At 44.5% G+C, this 20,832-nt stretch overlaps 1 protein-coding gene across 5 annotated transcripts in view; it reads right to left on the bottom strand.

Moving 5' to 3' along the window:
• Positions 1–20,832, bottom strand: part of LOC132405029 (mitogen-activated protein kinase 4-like) — a 93,218-nt gene that overhangs the window by 34,267 nt on the left and 38,119 nt on the right. For 4 of the 5 annotated variants that reach the window (XM_059989729.1, XM_059989727.1, XM_059989731.1 and 1 more), the window contains 2 exons: positions 5,913–6,057; positions 1,758–1,919 (listed from right to left, as the gene is read on the bottom strand). In XM_059989729.1, coding sequence (XP_059845712.1) covers positions 1,758–1,919; positions 5,913–6,057 — 307 coding nt within the window. Of the gene's footprint in view, positions 1–1,757; positions 1,920–5,912; positions 6,058–6,403; positions 6,536–20,832 lie in introns of all 5 variants that reach the window. The other variant, XM_059989732.1, reaches the window with a different exon arrangement.

The following is a 20,832-nucleotide window of genomic DNA, read 5'->3' on the forward strand; positions in this document are numbered from 1 at the left end:
GCTCCTTACCTTGCCCTGCAGCTGGATCCTTAGCTTCCTTACCGAGAGACTACAATCTGCGTTGATCAGAAATAACATCTCCTCCTTGCTGACAATTGACACAGATGGACCTGAAGGATGCATGCATAGCCCACTGCTCTACTCTTTCTACACCCACACCTTCTATAAATTTTCCCATGACAAAACTATTGGCAGAATTTCAGATGGTGATGAGGCGTACATGAGTGAGATAGGTTAGCTGGTTGAGTGGTGTTGCTACAGTAACCTTGCACTCAATGTTAGTAATACCAAAGAACTGATTGTGGACTTGAAGGATAATTCGAAGGGACACATGCCAGTCCTCATAGAGGGATCAGCAGTGGAAAGGGTGAGCAGTTTTAAGTTCCTGGGTGTCAACATCTCTGGAAACCTATCCTGGGTGCAACATATTGATGCAATTACAAAGAAGACACAACAGCAGCTATATTTTGTTTGAGGAGACTTGACATGTCACCAATGACACTCACAAATTCTAACTGGCTGCATCACCATCAGGCATGGAGGGGCCAATGCACAGGATCAGAAAAAGCTGCAGATATTTGTAAACTCAGCCAGCTCCATCGTGGGCACCAACCACCACAGCATCCAGGACATTTTCAAAAGGTGATGCCTCAGAAAGGCGACATCCATCATTAAAGGCCTCCGTCACCCAGGACATGCCCTCTTCTCATTGCTACCATCAAGGTGGAGGTACAAGGTGGAGTATACTCAATACTTTAGGAACAGCTTCTTCCCTTCCTGCCATCAGATTTCAATGTGCCCATGAACACTACTTCAGTACTTTTTCCTTGCTTCGTGCACTATTTAGTTTACTTTATATTCTTCAGTAAATGTATAGTATTTTATTATAATTTTTATTATTATGTATTGCAATGTTCAGCTGCCACAGACAACAGCTTTCATATTTTATACCAGTGATATTAAACCTGATTCTGAAAGAGTGCAGTGAAAATTTACGAGGAAAGTTTCTGGGACCTGAGGGCCTGAGTTATAGGGAAGGGTTGAACAGGTCTTTTCCTAAGTGGTCTTGCCTAAGCAGTGTGACCTAAAATTGTGAAGACCATTGAGGATCAGTGAGAACCAGAGTAATTTTAACGTCACACCAACCAGTGAGGTGGAGGTAGAATGGTCATGTGACCCAAGAAACAATCTATTGTCCAGGAAACAAAGTTACCTTACTGAGAAAAGAAAGTTTGTTCCCTTGCAGTGTAGGAGAATGAAGGGAGACTTAATTGACGTGTACAAAATTATGAGGGGTATAGACAGGGCAACTGCAAGCAGGCTTTTTCCATTGAGGTTGGATGAGACTGGAACAAGAAGTCATAGGCTAAGGGTGAAAGGTGAAATATTTAAGGAGAACTTGAGCGAGAACTTTTTCACTCAGTGGGTGGTGAGAGTGTGGAATGAGCAGCCAGTGGAAGTGGTGGACCCGGGGTCAATTTCAACATTTTAGAGAAATTTGGATACGTACATGGATGGAAGGGGTATGGAGGACTATGGTCTAGGTGCAGGTCAATGGCACTAGGCAGATTGATAGTTTGGCATGGACTAGATGGGCTGAAGGACCAGTGCTGTGCTGTAGAGTTCTATCACTCTAACTCAGCAAGCCAGGGCAGATCAATGGAGGGGAATAAACAGTCTACGTTTTGAGCCGCGACCCTTCATCAGGACTGGAAAGGAAGGGGGAAGTCACCAGAACAACCATACAACTAATTTACCTTCGGCATTTCCTTCAGGAAGTAGATCTTTCAGGGGTTTTGAAACCTCCCACTTTGGGCTGATGTAAGCTGGCATGACACGGAGTAGCTCCTGTTTGTCCTCCTCTCGAATGACAGGAATTGTTTTCAGGATCAGCTGCATCTGTTCCAGCTCATGTGCACCTGCGAAACAAATAGCAGAATGTCACAGGAAATCAGAGTGTATTAATATAAGCCCACACTTTCTTCATCACAGAACATGTAGCTAAGACCACAAGCCTACATAGGCTTCTCTGTAGACAGCCTACTTAGAAGAAATCATCACCCTGACACAGTGGTGTCAAGAAAACAATCTCTCCCTCAATGTCACAAAACAAAGGAGCTGGTTGTGGACTACAGGAGGAATGGAGACAGGCTAACCCCAATTGACATCGATGGATCTGGATTTGAGAGGGTGAACAGCTTTAAGTTCCTCAGCATAAACATCACCGAGGATCTCACGTAGTCTATACACACCAGCCGTGTGGTGAAAAAGGCACAATAGCACCTCTTTCACCTCAGACGGTTGAGGAAGTTTGGTATGGGCCCCCATATCCTAAGAACTTCCTACAGGGGCACAATTGAGGCCATCCTGACTGGCTGTATCACTGCCTGATATGGGAACTGTACTTCCCTCAATTGCAGGACTCTGCAGAGAGTGGTGCGGACAGCCCAGCTCGTCTGTGGATGTGAACTTCCCACTATTCAGGACACTTACAAAGACAGGTGTGTAAAAAGGGCCCAAAGGATCATTAGGGATCTGAGTCACCCCAAACACTACCAGCTGCTACCATCCAGGAAACGGTACCGCAGCATAAAAGCCAGGACCAACAGGCTCTGGGACAGCTTCTCCCAACAAGCTATCAGACTGCTTAATTCATGCTGACACAACTGTATTTCTATGTTATATTGACTATCCTGTTGTAAGTAGTATTTATAAAAAAATTACTATAAATTGCACATTGCACATTTAGACGAAGACATAATGTAAAGATTTTTACTCCTCATGTATAAGGATGTAAGTAATAAAGTCAATTCAAGACATAGGAGCAGAATTTGGCCACTTGGCCCATTGACTGCTCCACCCTTCTATTATGGCTGATTTATTATCCCTCTCAATCCCATTTTCCTGGCTTCTCCCTGTAACCTTTGACACTCTGACTGATCAAGAACCTATTAACTGCCGCTTTAAATATGCTCAATAACCTTGTTTCCACTCCATCTGCGGCAATGAATTCTACAGATTCACCACCCACTAGCTAAAGAAATTTCTCCTCATCTCTGAATAAATGGGTGTCCTTGTATTCTGAGACTGTGGCTATGGTCCTAGATTCCCCCACTATGGGAAACATCCTCTCCACATCCACTCTTTCTGGGCATTCTGAATAATTCTGGGAATGATAGGGTTAACTATTGTGAAACTTTTGACGGCTCTGGTTCTGCACTTGGGAGTTTATAAGAATGAGGGAGGATCTCATTGAAACCTATTGAGAATTGATAGGACCAGACAGAGAGGATATGGAAAGGATGTTTCCTATAGTGGGGAAGTCTGGGAGCAGAGGGCCTCAGAATAGAAGGATGTCCATTTTGAACAGAGATGAGGAGGAATTTCTTTAGTCAGTGTGTGGTGAATCGCTAGAACTTGTTGCCACAGACGGTTGTGGAGACCAAGTAATTGGGTGTATTTAAAATGAAGATTCACAGGTTCCTGATTAGTAATGGTGTCAAAGGTTACAGGGAAAAGCCATGAGAATGTGGTTGAGAGGGATAATAAACCAGCCATGAGAAAATGCTGGAGCAGACTCGATGGGCCAAAGGGCCTAATGCTGCTCCTATGTCTTATGATCCTAGACTCCCACACTGCAGGAAACATACTCTCCACATCCACTCTTGTGAGGCCTTTCAATATTCGATAGGCTTCAATGTAATACCCCCACCTTCTTCAATACTCCAATGAGTACAGGCCCAGAGCCATCAAATGCTCAAGACCAAGTACAATTTACAATTTAGAACACTGGAATTGAACTCCGGACCCTGGAACACCCGAGCTCTAATAGCATGGTGCTAACCATTACATTACGTTTGAATCAAGACGTAAAAAAAAAGCTGGATGAACTCAGCAGGTCGGGCAGCATCAGTTGAAAGGAGCAGTCAACGTTTCGGGCCAAGACGTTGTGAGCTCCTTTCAACGGATGCTGCCCGACCTGCTGAGTTCATCCAGCTTGTTTGTACGTGTTGGATTTGACCACAGCATCAGCAGTATACTTTGTGTTTACACTATGTTTGAATCGTCTTTGGCTACAGGGAAAGTGCTGGAGGACTGGTGAATGGCAAATGTGGTTCCCTTGTTTAAAAAAGGTAATAGGGAGAAACCTGGGAACTATAGACTGGTGAGTCTTACGTCGGTGGTCTGCAAACTACTGGAAAGAATTTTTAAGGATAGGATCTACGAGCATTTGGAGAAGTACAGTCAACTCATGGATAGTCAACATGGCTTTGTGAAGGGAAGATTGTGCCTCACAAGCCTGATTGAGTTTTTTGAAGAGGTAACAAAAGAAATTGATGAGGGTAGGGCAATGGATGTGGTCTACATGGACTTTAGCAAGGCATTTGACAAGGTCCCTCATGAGAGACTCATCCAGAAAGTCATGAGACATGGGATAAGTGGAACCTTGGCTGTTTGGATAAAAAATTGGCTTAAAGGAAGAAAGCAGAGGGTAGTTGTGGAAGGAAAGTATTCTGCCTGGAGGTCGGTGACTAGTGGAGTGCCACAGGGATCTGTGCTGGGACCCCTGCTATTTGTGATTTTTATAAGTGACCTGGATGTAGAGGCGGAAGGATGGGTGAGTAAGTTTGTGAATGACACGAAGATTGGAGGAGTTGTGGATGGAGCTGCAGGTTGTCGAAGGTCACAAGAGTATATAGACAGGCTGCAGAATTGGGCAAAAAATTGGCAGATGGAGTTCAATCTGGACAAGTGTGAGGTGATGCATTTTGGAAGGACAAACCAGAAGACTGAGTACAGGGTTAATGGTCAATTATATAAAAGTGTGGATGAACAAAGGGACCTTGGAGTTCAAATCCATATATCCCTCAAGGTTGCTGCGCAGGTTGATAGGGTGGTTAAGAAGGCCTATGGGATGCTAGGCTTCATTAACAGGGGGCTTGAGTTCAAGAGTAGAGAGGTCATGTTGCAACTCTACAAATCTCTGATGAGACCGCACTTAGAGTATTGTGTTCAATTCTGGTCACTTCATTATAGGAAGGATGTAGAAGCTATGGAGAGGGTGCAGAGGAGATTTACCAGGATGTTGCCTGGTTTGGAGAACAAGTCATATGAAGCAAGGTTTGCAGAGCTGGGACTTTTCTCTTTGGAGCGTAGAAGAATGAGAGGGGACTTGATAGAGGTCTACAAGATTATGAGAGGCATAGATAGGGTGGATAGTCAGTACCTGTTTCCCAGGGCACCGATAGCAAACACCAGAGGGCATATGTACAAAATTAAGGGAGGGAAGTTTAGGGGAGACATCAGGGGTGTTCTTTACACAGAGGGTTGTGAGTGCCTGGAATGACTTGCCAGGGATGGTGGTGGAGGCTAAAACATTAGAGCCTCTTGGACAGGCACATGGATGAAAGAAAAATAGAGGGTTATGGGGTAGTATGGGTTTAGTACTGTTTTTAAAGGATTATATGGGTCAGCACAACATGGAGGGCTGAAGGGCCTGTACTGTGCTGTAATGTTCTATGGTTCTACCGTGGCACCCAAATCTTGAGTAACACGCACAAAATGCTGGAGTAACTCAGCAGATTAGGCAGTATCTATGGAGGGAAATAAACAGATGCTGCTTCAGGCTGAAACTTTTCATATAACCTTTGGAATGTGGGAGGAAATCAGAACACCTGAGGAAACCCATGCAGTCACGGGGAGAACATATAAACTTCTTACAGACAGTGGCAGGAATTGAACCTTAATCTTCTGATCTCTGGTGCGGTAAAACATAATGTAAACTGCTACACTAAATGCCTCTTTGGAACAATCAGGTTCCACTCAAAATGCAGTTAGAATGAACTCCCTATACATCAATGTCTGAGGGCGTAGCTGAAAGGTGGAACATATGAACATCGGAACTTTCTTACCAGCAAACAACATTTTTCCAGTCAGCATCTCTATCAATATACAGCCAGCTGCCCACATGTCAATGGCTTTGGTATAGTTGTTTGGTGAAAGAAGGAGTCGTGGAGACCGATACCACTTTGTTACTAAACCTTCCGAAAGATGACCCTGAACAGCAAAAAGCAGAAAACATCATTGCGAGAAATATCATTGGTACTCACTTTGGACGAAAAAATGGAAAAGGTGTTTTGAAAGAGAATATAATGTCTTGGACATGGCACAGTCACAGAGTCAAAGATCATCACAGCACGGAAACAAACCATTCAGTCCATCTAGTTCATGTTAAATTGTTATTGTGTCTAGTCTCATCTACTCATAGCTGGACCATACCCCTCCCATCCACGTACATACTTCCCCAAATTTCTCTTAAATGTTAAAATTGAATCTACATCTATTACTTCCACTGGAAGCTCATTCCACACTCTCACCACCTCTGAGTGTAGAAGTATTTCACCTTTCTGGCTGCCTGCTGCCATAGTGGTATCAGCACTAGACTTTGGAGCGAAGACTCCTGAGTTCGAATCCAGCCGGCTCCCTTGTACGCTTTCCATCCGTGCTGGGTTGAGCTTCGAGCTAGCAACACGGCCTCATACAAATAAGAAAGCCTGTTAAAAAAACGCTGTCATGACAGTGTCCCGATGACTCCACTTGGAGTTAAGGGCTTTATTTTTCTTTCACCTATTTCACCCTTCACCCTTAACTAATGACCTCTCATCCTTGCCTAGCCCGGCCTTAGTGGAGGGGGGACTTGATAGAGGTATTTAAAATTATGAGGGGGATAGATAGTGTTGACGTTGATAGGCTCTTTCCATTGAGAGTAGGGGAGATTCAAACAAGAGGACATGAGTTGAGAGTTAAGAGGCAAAAGTTTAGGGGTAACACGAGGGGGAACTTCTTTACTCAGGGAGAGGTAGCTGTGCGAAATGAGCTTCCAGTAGAAGCGGTAGAGGCAGGTTCGATATTGTTATTTAAAAAAAAATTGGATAGGTATATCGACAGGAAAGGAATGGAGGGTTATGGGCTGAGTGCAGGTCGGTGGGACTAGGTGAGAGTAAGTGTTCGGCACGGACTAGAAGGGCCAAGATGGCCTGTTTCCATGCTGTAATTGTTATATGTTTATGTGGTTATAAAAAGCCTGCTTACATTTACCCTATTGATACCCCTCATAATTTTTGATATGTCCTCATAATGTTTTTTTACCTCCATCAAATCTCTCCTCAATTCTATAAAGTCCTAACCTATTCAACCTTTCCCTATAACTGAGGTCCACCAGTCCTGATAATATATTGTACAATTTCTCTGCACTCTTCAATCTTATTGATATCTTTCCTGGAGATAAATGACAAAAACTACACACAGTACTCCACTTTAGGCCTCAGCAATATCTTAGAAAACTTCTGAATCAAAATGAGTTTTATTATCAATTTTATATGATGTTGAATTTGTTGTTTTGTGACAGTAATACAATGTGAATCATTAAAGTTACTCTAAATCGCACAATTAGTTCTTCAGTCATATGGACATTGAGAGTGAGGTTGTTGCAACACTACATAACCAGCCCATCAATCTCAGTCTTCATTACCATCTGAGATTGTGCTCATAATGGTGGTGCATCTGCCAGTTTATAGATGGTGTTTGAGCTGTGTCTAACCACATTGTCTTAGGAACTGAATAAGGAGGAACCTCCTCTCTCCAGTCATGACAGATTTCTTCATCAATAGCCCTTTATATATTCCATTTATCACCTCCTAGCTTCTTACTTCATCCCCCCTCACCCATCTACTTTCCCTCTCACCAGGTCTCACCTATTGCCTGCCGACATTTACTCCTCCACCTCTTCCCACCAACTTACTCCAACTTCTTCCCTCTTCCTTTCCGGTCCTGATGAAAGGTTTTGGCCTGAAATATCGACTGTTTATTCCCCTCCATAGATACTGCCTGACAAATTGAGTGCCTCCTTAGTTAAATCGATCATCCCTACTGGGGCCAGAGTTCTCTGTCCTTGGACAGTCTTTCCCCCAGGTCTAGCCCATCTTCGTGGTGTTAGCTTCAAGGTTGTATTGGCAGGTATTCTGTGGCCAGCCTCTCTTCAGCTTTCCCTGGAGACTCCAGTGGTGATAATCCTCGATGATAGAAGGTTGATTGGATCTGTGGCTTTCATCACATGACTTCATATGTCTTCTACATGAAGATTTCTCTCCCAGGGATGAAGTTTTTGGAGCTTCAGCTCTAGATTTTTACAAGATGGGGATGGTAGCCCCATGCCCAAACTTTCTCACTTCGCACCTGGGGTTGGGACTGTTCATATGCGAGAATGGGAACCATTGAAAACAGCAAATTCAAAGTTCATAGTGAAAATACATATATGTCACCATATACAACCCTGAGATTTACTTTCAGTGAAAGACAGTACCAACAAAGCAGACAACCAGTGTGGGAAAAAAACAACAAACTGTGCAAGAACAAAAAAAGAAAATGAATAAATAATAATAATAATTGAGGACATGAGATGAAGTCTCCTTGAAAGTGTGAGCATAGATTGTGGTAACAGTCAGTGATGGGGTGAGTGAAGTAGAGTGAAGTTATCCCCTCTGGTTCAAGATCCTGGTGTTTGAGGGGTGATAACTGTTCCTGAACCTGGTGGTGTGGGTCCTGAGGCTCCTGTACCTTCTTCCTGATGGCAGCAGCAAGAAGAGAGATTGTTCAGGGTGGTGGGGGTTCCTGATGATGGATGCTGTTTTCCTGTGATGGTACTCAATGTAGATGTGCTCAATGGTGAACAGTACTTTACATATGATGGACTGGGCCATATCTACTACTATTGTAGGTTTTTCCATTCAAGGGCAATGGTGTTTCCATACCAGGTAGTGATGCAGCCAGTCAAAGTACTCTCCACCACATATCTATAGATGTTACATTTGAGATTCACTTTGCAGTCGTGAGAAAGTCTGTGCCAGAATGGGAACCAATTGTATGACTACAAATGCCTGGTAAAGGTTTTTTTCTTGAGCTAGGGCTTTTATCTTTGGAGTGAAGGAGGATGAGAGGTGAGTTTCTAGAGGAGGATAAATGATAAGAGGAATAGTCAAGTCAGTGGACAGTCAGAGACTTTCTCCCAGAGTGGAAATGGCTGATACACGAGGGTATAATCTCTAGGTGATTGCAGGAAAGTATAAGGGGGGATGTCAGAGGTAAATTCTTCACACAAAGAGTGGTGGGTGCATAGAATACCCTCCCAGGGATGGTGGGAAAGGCAGATACATTGGAGGTAATTAAGAGATTCATGTTTGTTATGTGCCATGTTGTATGACGTATGCGATCATAGTCTTTCCATCACCATTATTGTCCTTACCAAATTTTTTCACAGAAATGGTTTGCTATTGTCTTCTTCTGGGTGGGATCTTCCTTACAAGAAGGTGACCCCAGCCATTATCAATACTCTTCAGAGATTACCTGCCTGGTATCAGTGGTCGCATAACCAGGACTTGTGATGTGCACCAACTGCTCATACAACCATCCATCGCCTGCTCCATTGGCTTCATGTGACTCTGATTGGGGGGCTAAGCAGGTGCTACACCTTGCTCGAAGGTGACCTGCAGGCTTGCGGAGGGAAGGAGCATCGTACACCTCCTTTGGTAGAGACGAATTTCCCCACCCCAAAGGGCACATACTGTAGATGATAGAAAAATGAAGGGCTATGTTGGAGAGAAGGATTAGACTGATCTTAGAGCAGGTTAAAGGATTGGCACAACACTGTGGGCTGAAGGGACTGTAATGCTAAAATGTTCTGTGGCACACGAGCAGACTTGGTAAGATCTCATTTATAGCCCACCTCTAATTATATGGGGATAGTTTCTGGCTAAACAATGTTCCTGTGTTAAGTAGTTTTCAGACAAGAAAATCAAAATAAAGATAATGATTTGATTGTAAAACATTCCAGTGATCTCCTTTCTCTTTCTGTGTCTGCAATTACTGGCTAGAGCTGCTCAGGTGGGCCACTGGCCTTGAATCATTCCAGTTTCCACCTGCCCAAACCAGCTTGTTCAAAAGATTGCAACTGTGGCTGCTAGTTTTCATTCGCAACTCCATAAAAATTAGTCACTGATAAAAATTCACTTCCTCGTTTCACAGGTTAAGGCATTATAACCCATTAAAAACACCGATAGACATCAAACTCATTGGGGACAATGGCAGGGCAACACATTCAGATCAGATTTCAGAATGATCATTTCTTTTCCCCTCCTTCTTCTCTCTTTTTCCATTCCCCATTCTGATTACCCTTTCACCCCTTCTCTTCTCCTCACAAACCCATTTACCTCCCTCTGGTTTCCCTCCTCTTTCCCTTTCTTCCATGGTCGAATGTCCTCTCCTATCAGATTCCTTCTTCTTCAGCCCCTTACCTCTTCCATCTATCACCTCCCAGCTTCTTACTTCATCCCCCCCTTCCCCCACCCACCTACCTTCTCCCTCACCTTGTCTCACCTATTACCCAACAGCTTGTACTCCTGCACCTCTCCCCCCCTTCATATTCTGGCTTCTTCCTCCTTCCTTTCCAGTCCTGATGAAGGGCCTCAGTCCAAAACGTTGACTGTTTATTTATTTCCATAGATGTGGCTGACCTGCTGAGTCCCTCCAGCATTTTGTGTGTGCTGCTCTGGATTCCCAGCTTCTGCAGAATTTCTTGTGTCTCTGATTTTCCTCTCACTTAAAGAACATAGAAATCTACAGCACATTACAGGCCCTTCAGCCCACAAGGTTGTGCTGACCATGTCACCTACTCTAGAAACTGCCTCGAATTTCCCTACTGCATAGTCCTCTATTTTTCTAAGCTCCAAGTATCTACCTAAGAGATTCTTAAAAGGTCCTGTTGTATCCGCTTCCAGCACCGCCACTGCCAGTGCACCCACCACTCTCTGTGTGAAAACCTTACCTCTGATATCCCCTCAGTACCTATTTCCAAGCACCTTAAAACTACGCCCTCTCATGCTAGCCATTTCAGCCCTGGGAAAAAGCCTCTATCTACACGATCAATGCCTCTTATTATCTTGTACACCTCCATCAGGTCATCTCTCATCCTCCGTTGATCCAAGGAGAAAAGGCCAAGTTCACTCAACCGTTTCTCAATAGGCACGCTCTCCAATCCAGGCAACATCCTTGTAAATCTCCTCTGCATTCTCTCTATAGTATCCACATCCTTCCTGTAGTAAGGTGACCAGAACTGAACACAGTACTTCAAGTGGGGTCTGACCAGGGTCTTGTATCACTGTAACATTACCTCACGGCTCTTGAACTCAATCTCATGGTTGATGAATGCTCACACACCATATGCCTGCTTAACAACACTGTCAACCTGTGCAGCAGCTTTGAGTGTCCTATGAACACAGACCCCAAGATCTCTCAGATCCTCCATGCTGCCAAGAATCTTACCATTTATATTATATTCTGTCTTCAAATTGGACTGACCAAAATGAACCACCTCACACTTATCTGGGTTGAAGTCACTCTGTCACTTCGCAGCCCAGTTCTGCATCCTATCGATGTCCTGCTGTAACCTCTAACAACCCTCCACACTATCCACAACACACCCAACCTTTGTGTCATCAGCAAACTTACTAACCCACCCTTCTACTTCCTCATCCAGGTCATTTATAAAAATCACAAAGAGTAAGGGTCCCAGAACAGATCCCTGCGGAATACCACTGGTCACCAACCTCCATGCAGAATATGAACCATCTACAACCACCCTTTGCCTTCTGTGGGCAAGCCAGTTCTGGATCCACAAAGCAAGGTCTCCTTGGATCCCATGCCTCCTTACTTTCTGAGGGAGTCTTGCATGGGGAACCTTATCAAATACCTTACTGAAATCCATGTACATTACATCCACTGCTCTTCCTTCTAATACTGCACTTACCTCTTATCCTTTTGTCTCATTCTCTTGCCCATAACTTTCCTATGGTTTTAGTATTAGATAACATGACTAGCAGGTACCTTGATGCTATGGCATTTTATGATTGCCAGCAATCAATGTTAAATCTGACAATAATATTAGACTGCATAAAAATAGTTGAGCAATAATTCAGTTGATACCGTGAACTTATCAACTATGAGCCACTGGTAGTAGCTATAGGAGGCGTTATCTCCAGAAGGCGACTTCCATCATCAAAGATCTCCACCATTCAGACCATATCATCATCTGGCAGCTACCATATTGCGGAGGTCTAGAAGCCTGAGGTCACACAACAATCGGGTTCAAAAACAGCATGCACAAGGTTCGCTGTTGTGCAGAGGGACTTGGGAGTGCTTGTTCATGAATCGCAGAAAGTAGGCTTGCAGGTACAACAGGTTATTAAGAAGGCAAACAGAATGTTGGCCTTCATTGCTAGAGGGATTGAATTCAAGAGCAAGGAGGTCATGCTGCAACTATACAGCGTACTGGTGATGCCGCACCTGGAGTACTGTGTGCAGTTCTGGTCTCCATACTTGAGGAAGGATATACTGGCTCTGGAGGCAGTGCAGGGGAGGTTCACCAGGTTGATTCCGGAGATGAAGGGGTTAACTTATGAGGAGAGATTGAGTCGCCTGGGACTACACTCTCTGGAATTCAAAAGAATGAGAGGGGATCTTATAGAAACATATAAAATTTTGAAAGGGATAGATAAGATAGAAGTAGGAAAATTGTTTCCATTGGTAGGTGAGACCAGAACTAGGGAACATTGCCTCAAGATACAGGGGAGAAGATTTAGGACAGAGATGAAGAGAAACTGTTTGTCCCAGAGAGTGGTGAGTCTGTGGAATTCACTGCCCAGGAAAGCAGTTGAGGCTTCTTCACTAAATATATTTGAGATACAGTTAGGTAGATTTTTACATAGTAGGGGAATTCAGGGTTATGGGGAAAAGGAGCTGTTTACGGACAGATCAGCCATGATCTTATTGAATGGCGGGGCAGGCTTGATGGGCTGGATGGCCTACTCCTGCTCCTATTTCTTATGTTCTGATGTTCAGTTATTTCTTCAGTAGTTTGATCGGGGCACAACTGTGCAAGTCCATGGATGTCAGCCGGTGAGAACAATGGGAAGAGTTTAAAAGGAAACAGCCTTATACTGTAGTGCGGGCGTCAGAGGAGCGGGCGATGGAGTAGAGGGAGACAGAGTAGGAAGGCTTTGGCTCAATGGGGCTTCAGCGTTAACAGGTCGAAGCGAGGTAGGTTGCCGAGTAGAATACAGACAGGAAGTATGTGTGTGAGGCTGGTTTTCTGTAGTCGGTGTCGGACGTGGGAGGTCTGGGAGATTCCCAGCCTCCCGGACAGCCACATCTGCACCTGGTGTGTCGAGCTGCATCTCTGTAGGTACCATGTTAGGGAACTGGAGATGCAGCTCAATGACCTTCATCTGGTCAGGGAGAGTGGGGAGGTGATAGAGAGCAGTTACAGGCAGGTGGTCACACCGGGGCCTGGGGAGACAGATAAGTGGGTAACAATCAGGAGGTCAGGAGAGGGACGGGCAGTAGTCAGAGGCTAGACAGCACCTCTGTGGCTGTACTCTTTGACAATAAGTACTCCTGCTTGAGTACTATTGTGGGGGAACCTACCTGGGGGAAGGACTGTGGCCACGTCTCTGGCACAGAGTCTTACCCTGTAGCTCAGAAGGGTAGGGAAAGGAAGAGGATGGCAGCAGTGATAGGGGACTCTATAGTTAGGGGGTCAGACAGGCAATGGTAGTTTGTCTCCCAGGTTCCAGGTCCGAGATGTTTCAGATCAAGCCCACGATATCCTGAAGTGGGAGGGAGAACAGCCAGAGGTCGTGTTACATATTGGTATCAATGACATAGGTAGGAAAAGGGATGAGGTCCTGAAAACAGACTACAGGGAGTTGGGAAGGAAATGAGAAGCAGGACCTCAAAGGTAGTAATCTTGGGATTACTGCCTGTGCCACGTGACAGTGAGTATAGGAATAGAATGAGGTGGAGGATAAGTGCATGGCTGAGGGATTGGAGTAGGGGGCAGGGATTCAGATTTCTGGATCATTGGGACCTCTTTTGGGGTAGGAGTGACCTGTACAAATAAGATGGGTTCGAGTTGCACTTGTATCCTTGGGGAACAAATATCCTGGCAGGGAGGTTTGCTAAAGCTATTGGGGAGAGTTTAAACTAGGATTTCTGGGGGTTGGGAACCAAACTGAGGACATGGGGAAGAGGCAGTTGGATCACAAATAGTGAAAACTTGGAGACAGTGCAAGAGGGGAGATAGGCAAGTGATATAGAAGGGATGTGGTAAGACCAATGGTTTGAGATATGTCTATTTTAATGCAAGGAGTATTATGAACAAAGCAGATGAGCTCAGAGCATGGGTCAGAACCTGGAGCTGTGATATTGTGACCATTACAGAGACTTGGATGGCTCAGGGGCAGGAAAGGTTACTTCAAGTGTCATGCTTTAGATATTTCAGAAAGGACAGGGCAGGAGGTAAGAGGTGGGGGCATGGCACTATTGATAAAAGATAGTGTCACTTCTGCAGTAAAGGAGGAAGACATGGAAGGATTGTCTATGGAGTCTCTGGGCGGAAGTTAGGAACAGGAAGGGGTCAACAACTCTACTGGGTACTTTCCGCAGACCACCCAATAGTAACAGGGATATCGAGGAGCAGGTAGGGAGACAGATTTTAGAAAGGTGTAATAATAACATGGTTTGGAGAAGGAAGCCGGAGGATCAGAACAGGAGTGTGGCGGGAGCCATTTTGAATTTTTCTTATTCTCATCGGAGTTAAGAGAGGCGGGACTGTGCAGGCGTGTGACGTCGGGCAGTGAAGCGGGAAAGATTTAAAAAGGACACAGCCTTATACAGCGGACAGCAGAGTGAGCCGGGAGTGGAGTGAAGGCTTAAGGGCTTTGGCTCAACGGGCTTAGGCGGAAGCGGGGAAGGCAAGGTAGGTTTAAGTTTCAGTTTTTCCTGTTATTTGAGGAAAGGGGAAGTATGAGTGTGAGGGCAGCTTGTTGTTCTCTGTGTTGGATGTGGGAGGTCCTGGAGTCTCCCAGCCTCCCGGAATTCCACATCTGCGCCAGGTGCACCAAGCTGCAGCTCCTGAGGGACCATGTTAGGGAACTGGAGCTGCAGCTCAACGATCTTCGTCTGGTCAGGGAGAGTGAGGAGTTGGTAAAGAGGAGTTACAGGCAGGTAATCACACTGGAGCCAACGGGAGGCAGACAGGTGGGTCATGGTTAGGAGGGGGAAGGGGAAGAGTCAGGTACTAGGGAGTACCTGTTAGCTTGACATTGGTGGTTGGGAAGTTGTTGGAGTCAATTGTCAAGGATGAGGTTCCGGAGTACCTGGAGGCATATGACAAGATAGGCAGAACTCAGCATGATTTCCTTAAAGGAAAATCCTGCCTGACAAACCTAGTGCAATTTTTTGAGGAAAATACAAGTAGGCTAGACAAGGGAGATGCAGTGGATGTTGTGTATTTGGATTTTCAGAAGGCCTTTGACAAGGTGCTGCACATGAGGCTGCTAAACAAGAGCCCATGGAATTACAGGAAAGTTACATACGTGGATAGAGCATTGGTTGATTGGCAGGAAACAGAGAGTGGGAATAAAGGGATCCCATTCTGGTTGGCTGCCGATTACCAGTGGTGTTCCACAGGGCTCCGTGTTGGGGCTGCTTCTTTTTACGCTGTATATCAACGATTTGGATTATGGAATCAACAAACTCATTCATAAGGCCAGTGAAGTTGTGGGGGTGGAACTGGACTCTCTGATGGTGGTGTCTGAAAAGAGGATGCTGTCCAAGTTGCATGCCATCTTGGACAATGACTCCCATCCACTCCATAATGTACAGGTTAGGCACAGGAGTACATTCAGCCAGAGACTCATTCCACCGAGATGTAACACTGAGTGTCATAGGAAGTCATTCCTACCTGTGGCCATCAAACTTTACAACTCCTCCCTCGGAGTGTCAGACACCCTGAGCCTATAGGCTGGTCCTGGACTTACTTCCACTTGGCATGATTAACTTATTATTATTTAATTATTTATGGTTTATAATGCTATATTTCTTCACGCTTCTTGGTTGGTGCGGCTGTAACAAAACCCAATTTCCCTCGGGATCAATAAAGCGTTTCTGTCTGTCTGTCTGTCTGTCTAAATAGATGGCTTTGTGGCTATGTTTGCTGATGATACAAAGATAGGTGGAGGGGCCGGTAGTGCTGTGGAAACAGAGAGTCTGCAGAGAGACTTGGATAGATTGGGGGAATGGGCAAAGAAGTGGCAAATGAATTACAATGTCAGAAAGTGTACACTCATGCACTTTGGTAGAAGAAATAAACGGGTAGACTATTATTTAAATGGAGAGAGAATTCAAAGTTCTGAGATGCAATGGGACTTGGGAGTCCTCGTGCAGGATACCCTTAAGGTTAACCTCCAGGTTGTGTCGGTGGTGAAGAAGGCGAATGCAACGTTGGCATTCATTTCTAGAGGAATAGAGTAGAGGAGCAGGGATGTGATGTTGAGGCTCTATAAGGCACTGGTAAGACCTCACTTGGAATACTGTGTGCAGTTTTGGGCTCCTTGTTTCAGAAAGAATGTGCTGACATTGGAGAGGGTTCAGAGAAGATTCACTAGAATGATTCCGGGAATGAGAGGGTTAACATATGAGGAACGTTTGACCGCTCTTGGACTGTGCTCCTTGGAGTTTAGAAGAATGAGGGGGGACCTCATAGAAACATTTCGGATGTTGAAAGGCATGGACAGAGTGGATGTGGCAAAGTTGTTTCCCATGGTGGGGGAGTCTAGTACGAGAGGACATGACTTGAGGATTGCAGGGCGCCCATTCAGAACAGAGATACGAAAAAAAATTTTTAACCAGAGGGTGGTGAATCTATGGAATTTGTTGCCACGGGCGGCAGTGGAGGCCAAGTCATTGGGTGCATTTAAGGCAGAGATTGATAGGTATCTGAGTAGTCAGGGCATCAAAGGTTATGGTGAGAAGGCGGGGGAATGAGACTAAAGGGGAGATTGGATCAGCTCATGATGAAATGGCGGAGCAGTCTCAATGGGCTGAATGGCCAACTTCTGCTCCTTTGTTTTATGGTCTTATGATCTTGTCATGGTGGGAGATTTTAATTTCCCAAATATCAATTGGCATATCCCTAGTGCGAGGGGTTTAGATGGAGTGGAGTTTGTTAGGTGTGTTCAAGAAGGTTTCTTGACACAATATGTAGATAAGCCTACAAGAGGAGAGGCTGTACTTGATCTGGTATTGGGAAATGAACCTGGTCAGGTATCAGGTCTCTCAGTGGGAGAGCATTTTGGAGAAAGTGATCACAACTCTATCTCCTTTACCATAGCATTGGAGAGGGATAGGAACAAACAAATTAAGAAAGCGTTTAATAAGAGTAAGGGGAAATATGAGGCTTTCAGGCAGGAACTTGGAAGCATAAGTTGGAAACAGATGTTATCAGGGAAATGTTGGGAAGAAATGTGGCAAATGTTCTGGAGATATTTGCATGGAGTTCTGCATAGGTATATTCCAATAAGACAGGGAAAGGATGGTAGGGTGCAGGAACCGTGTGTTCAAAGGCTGTTGTAAATCTAGTCAAGAGGAAAAGAAGAGCTTATGAAAGTTTCAAAAAGCTAGGTAATGATAGAGAGCTAAAAGATTATAAGGCTAACAGGAAGGAGCTTAAGGAGGAAATTAGGAGAGCCAGAAGGGGCCATGAGAAGGTCTTGGCGGACAGGATTAAGGAAAACCCAAAGGCGTTCAACAAGTATGTGAAGAGCAAGAGGAGATAAGACATGAGAGAATAGGACCAATCAGGTGTGACAGTCGAAAAGTGTGTATGGAACCGGAGGAGATAGCAGAGGTACTTAGTGAATACTTCAGTATTCACTGCAAAAAAGGATCTTGGTGATTGTAGGGATGACTTATAGCGGGCTAAAAAACTTGAGTATGTAGATATTAAGAAAGGGGATGTGCTGGAGCTTTTGGAAAGCATCAAGTTGAATAAGTCACCAGGACTGGACAAGATGTACCCCAGGCTACTGTGGGAGGTGAGGGAAGAGATTGCTGAGCCTCTGGCGATGATCTTTACATCATTAATGGGGACGGGAGAGGTTCCGGAGGATTGGAGGGTTGTGGATCTTGTTCCATTATTCAAGAAAGGGAGTAAAGATAGCCCAGGAAGTTATAGCCCAGTGAGTCTTACTTCAGTGGTTGGTAAGTTGATCAAGAAGATCCTGTGAGGCAGGATTTATGAACATTTGGAGAGGCATAATATGATTTGGAATAGTTAGCGTGGCTTTGTCAAAGGCAGGTCATGCCTTATGAGCCTGTTTGAATTTTTTGAGGATGTGACTAAACACATTGATGAAGGTAGAGTAGTAGATGTAGTATATACAGATTTCTGCAAGGCGTTTGACAAGGTTCCCCATGCAAGGCTTATTGAGAAAGTAAGGAGGCATAGGAGGCAAGGGGACCTTGCTTTGTGGATCCAGACTGGCTTGCTCACAGAAGGCAAAGGGTGGTTGTAGATGGTTCATATTCTGCATGGAGGTCTGTTACCAGTGGTGTGCCTCAGGGATCTGTTCTGGAACCCCTGGTCTTCATGATTTTTATAAATGACTTAGATTAAAAAGTGGAGAGATGGGTTAGTAAATTTGCTGATGATGAAGGTTGGAGGTGTTGTGGATAGTGTGGAGGGCTATCAGAGGTTACAGCGGGACATTAATAGGATGCAAAACTGGGCTGAGAAGTGGCTCATGGAGTTCATTTTGGTCAGTCAAATATGACGACAGAATATAGTATTAATTGTAAGACTCTTGGCAGTGTGCAGGGTTTGAGGGATCTTGGTGTCTGAGTCTATAGGACACTCAAAACTGCTGCACAGGTTGACTCTGTGGTGAAGAAGACATACGGTGCATTGGCATTCATCAATCGTGGGATTGAGTTTAGGAGCCAAGAGGTAATGTTGAAGCTATATAGGACTCTGGTCAGACCCCACTTGGAGTACTGTGCTCAGTTCTGGTCACATCACTCTTGGAAGGATATGGAAACCATAGAAAGGGTGCAGAGGAGATTTACAAGAATGTTGCCTGGATTGGGGAGCATGCCTTATGAAAACAGGTTGAGTGAACTTGGCCTTTTTTCCTTGGAGCGATGGATGATGAGAGGTGACCTGACAGAGGTGTATAAGATAATGAGAGGCATTGATCATGTGGATGTTCAGAGGCTTTTTCCCAGGGCTGAAATGGCTAACATGAGAGGGCACAGTTTTAAGGTGCTTGGAAATAGGTACAGAGGAGTTGTCAGGGTTAAGTTTTTACGCAGAGAGTGTTGAGTGCGTGGAATAGGCTGCCAGCAATGGTGGTGGAAGCGGATACGATAGGTCCTTAAGAGACTCCTGGACAGGTATATGGAGCTCAGAAAAATAGAGAGCCATTGGTAACCCTAGGTAATTTCTCAGCTAAGGACATGTTCGGCACAGCTTTGTGGGCTGAAAAGCCTGTATTGTAAAGTAGGTTTTCTATGTTCCTACGTTTCTTGAACCAACCAGTAAATCACTGCAAATGAGCAACACCATGACCATCATCGTCATTATGTGCTGTGTTGTGACTTGGGCCATCATGACCAACCCAACCACATTACACTGAAATGGACTTTGTGAGTATTTTCAGAATCAGAGTCAGATTTGTTATCACTGACATATATTGTGAAATTTATTTGTTTGCAGCAGTAATGTAATACATATACTGTAAATTGCAATAAAAATATATAATAAAAAATTAAATATGTAGTGCAAGAAGAGAGAAAAATAGCAAGGTAGTGTTCAAGGGTTCATTGTCCATACAGAAATCTGATGCAAGAGAGAGAGAAGCTGTTCCAAAAACACTTTGTGTGCGTCTTCAGGCTCCTGTTCCTCCTCCTTGATGGTAGCAATGAGAAGAGAGCATGTCCTGAGTGGCATGGATCTAATTGTGTTTTTTTGTTTTGATTGTGTTTCCTTGTAAAAAAATGTGTATAATTTATCTTTAATGAACATTTATTTTTTTGTGAATGCAGCTTATGTGGAGCTATGTGCCTGAGGTGCTGCTGCAGGTAAGTTCTTCATTGCACCTGTGCACAGTATGACTTGTGCAGATAATAAACTTCTTTGACCTTGACTTTGCTTGTTGTGCCTGTCAAACTGAGGCTCAGTTGATAAATGATAGACTCGACCTTCAATCTCATCCTTCTCTAATTAGCCGAGTCTCATCTTAGCAAAAGGGTGCATGCACAGTCACGCTTCTCCTGCAACAGATATCGCATCATTATTGTACCTTTAAAACTAGTTAAACAACTACAATATATAACAATGATTAAAGAATATCCAAACCATGCAGAGTGGAAAGTTTTAAAGTCTGGAATAAGGTTCAAGGTGAGGACAACAAAGATGTGGTCACAGGAGGCAGAGGAGCGGCTAAGGGATTCTTTTGAGTCAGTGAACTGGGCAAAGACTCATCAGAGGACCGAACGAATAAATTACAGGTGTCAAGAACTTTATAAAGCCAGTAGTGGACGATTGTGTCCCCACATCATTATTCAGAGTCTTCCCCATCTAGAAGCCCTGGGTGAACCAAGAGATCCACAGCCTGCTGAGAACCATATCGGCGGTGACCAAGGGAAGTGTTAGAGGCCAAGCTATGACCTCTGGAAAGCCACCTCACATGCAAAGTGCCAATCCCAGACCAAATATGAATCACAAAATTCTGATTAAGGAAAGAGGAGCTGTTTAAAAATAATCCTGTCACATTTCTCAAGATGCCCCAAGGCGTTACTTTACAATGAATTACTTTCCAAGTGGACTCACTCTATTTATGCAAGTCAATAGGGTAGCTAACAATGTCCGTGGGCAGTACT

This window comes from Hypanus sabinus, chromosome 14, assembly GCF_030144855.1.
Source record: "Hypanus sabinus isolate sHypSab1 chromosome 14, sHypSab1.hap1, whole genome shotgun sequence".
Lineage (NCBI taxonomy): Eukaryota > Metazoa > Chordata > Chondrichthyes > Myliobatiformes > Dasyatidae > Hypanus > Hypanus sabinus.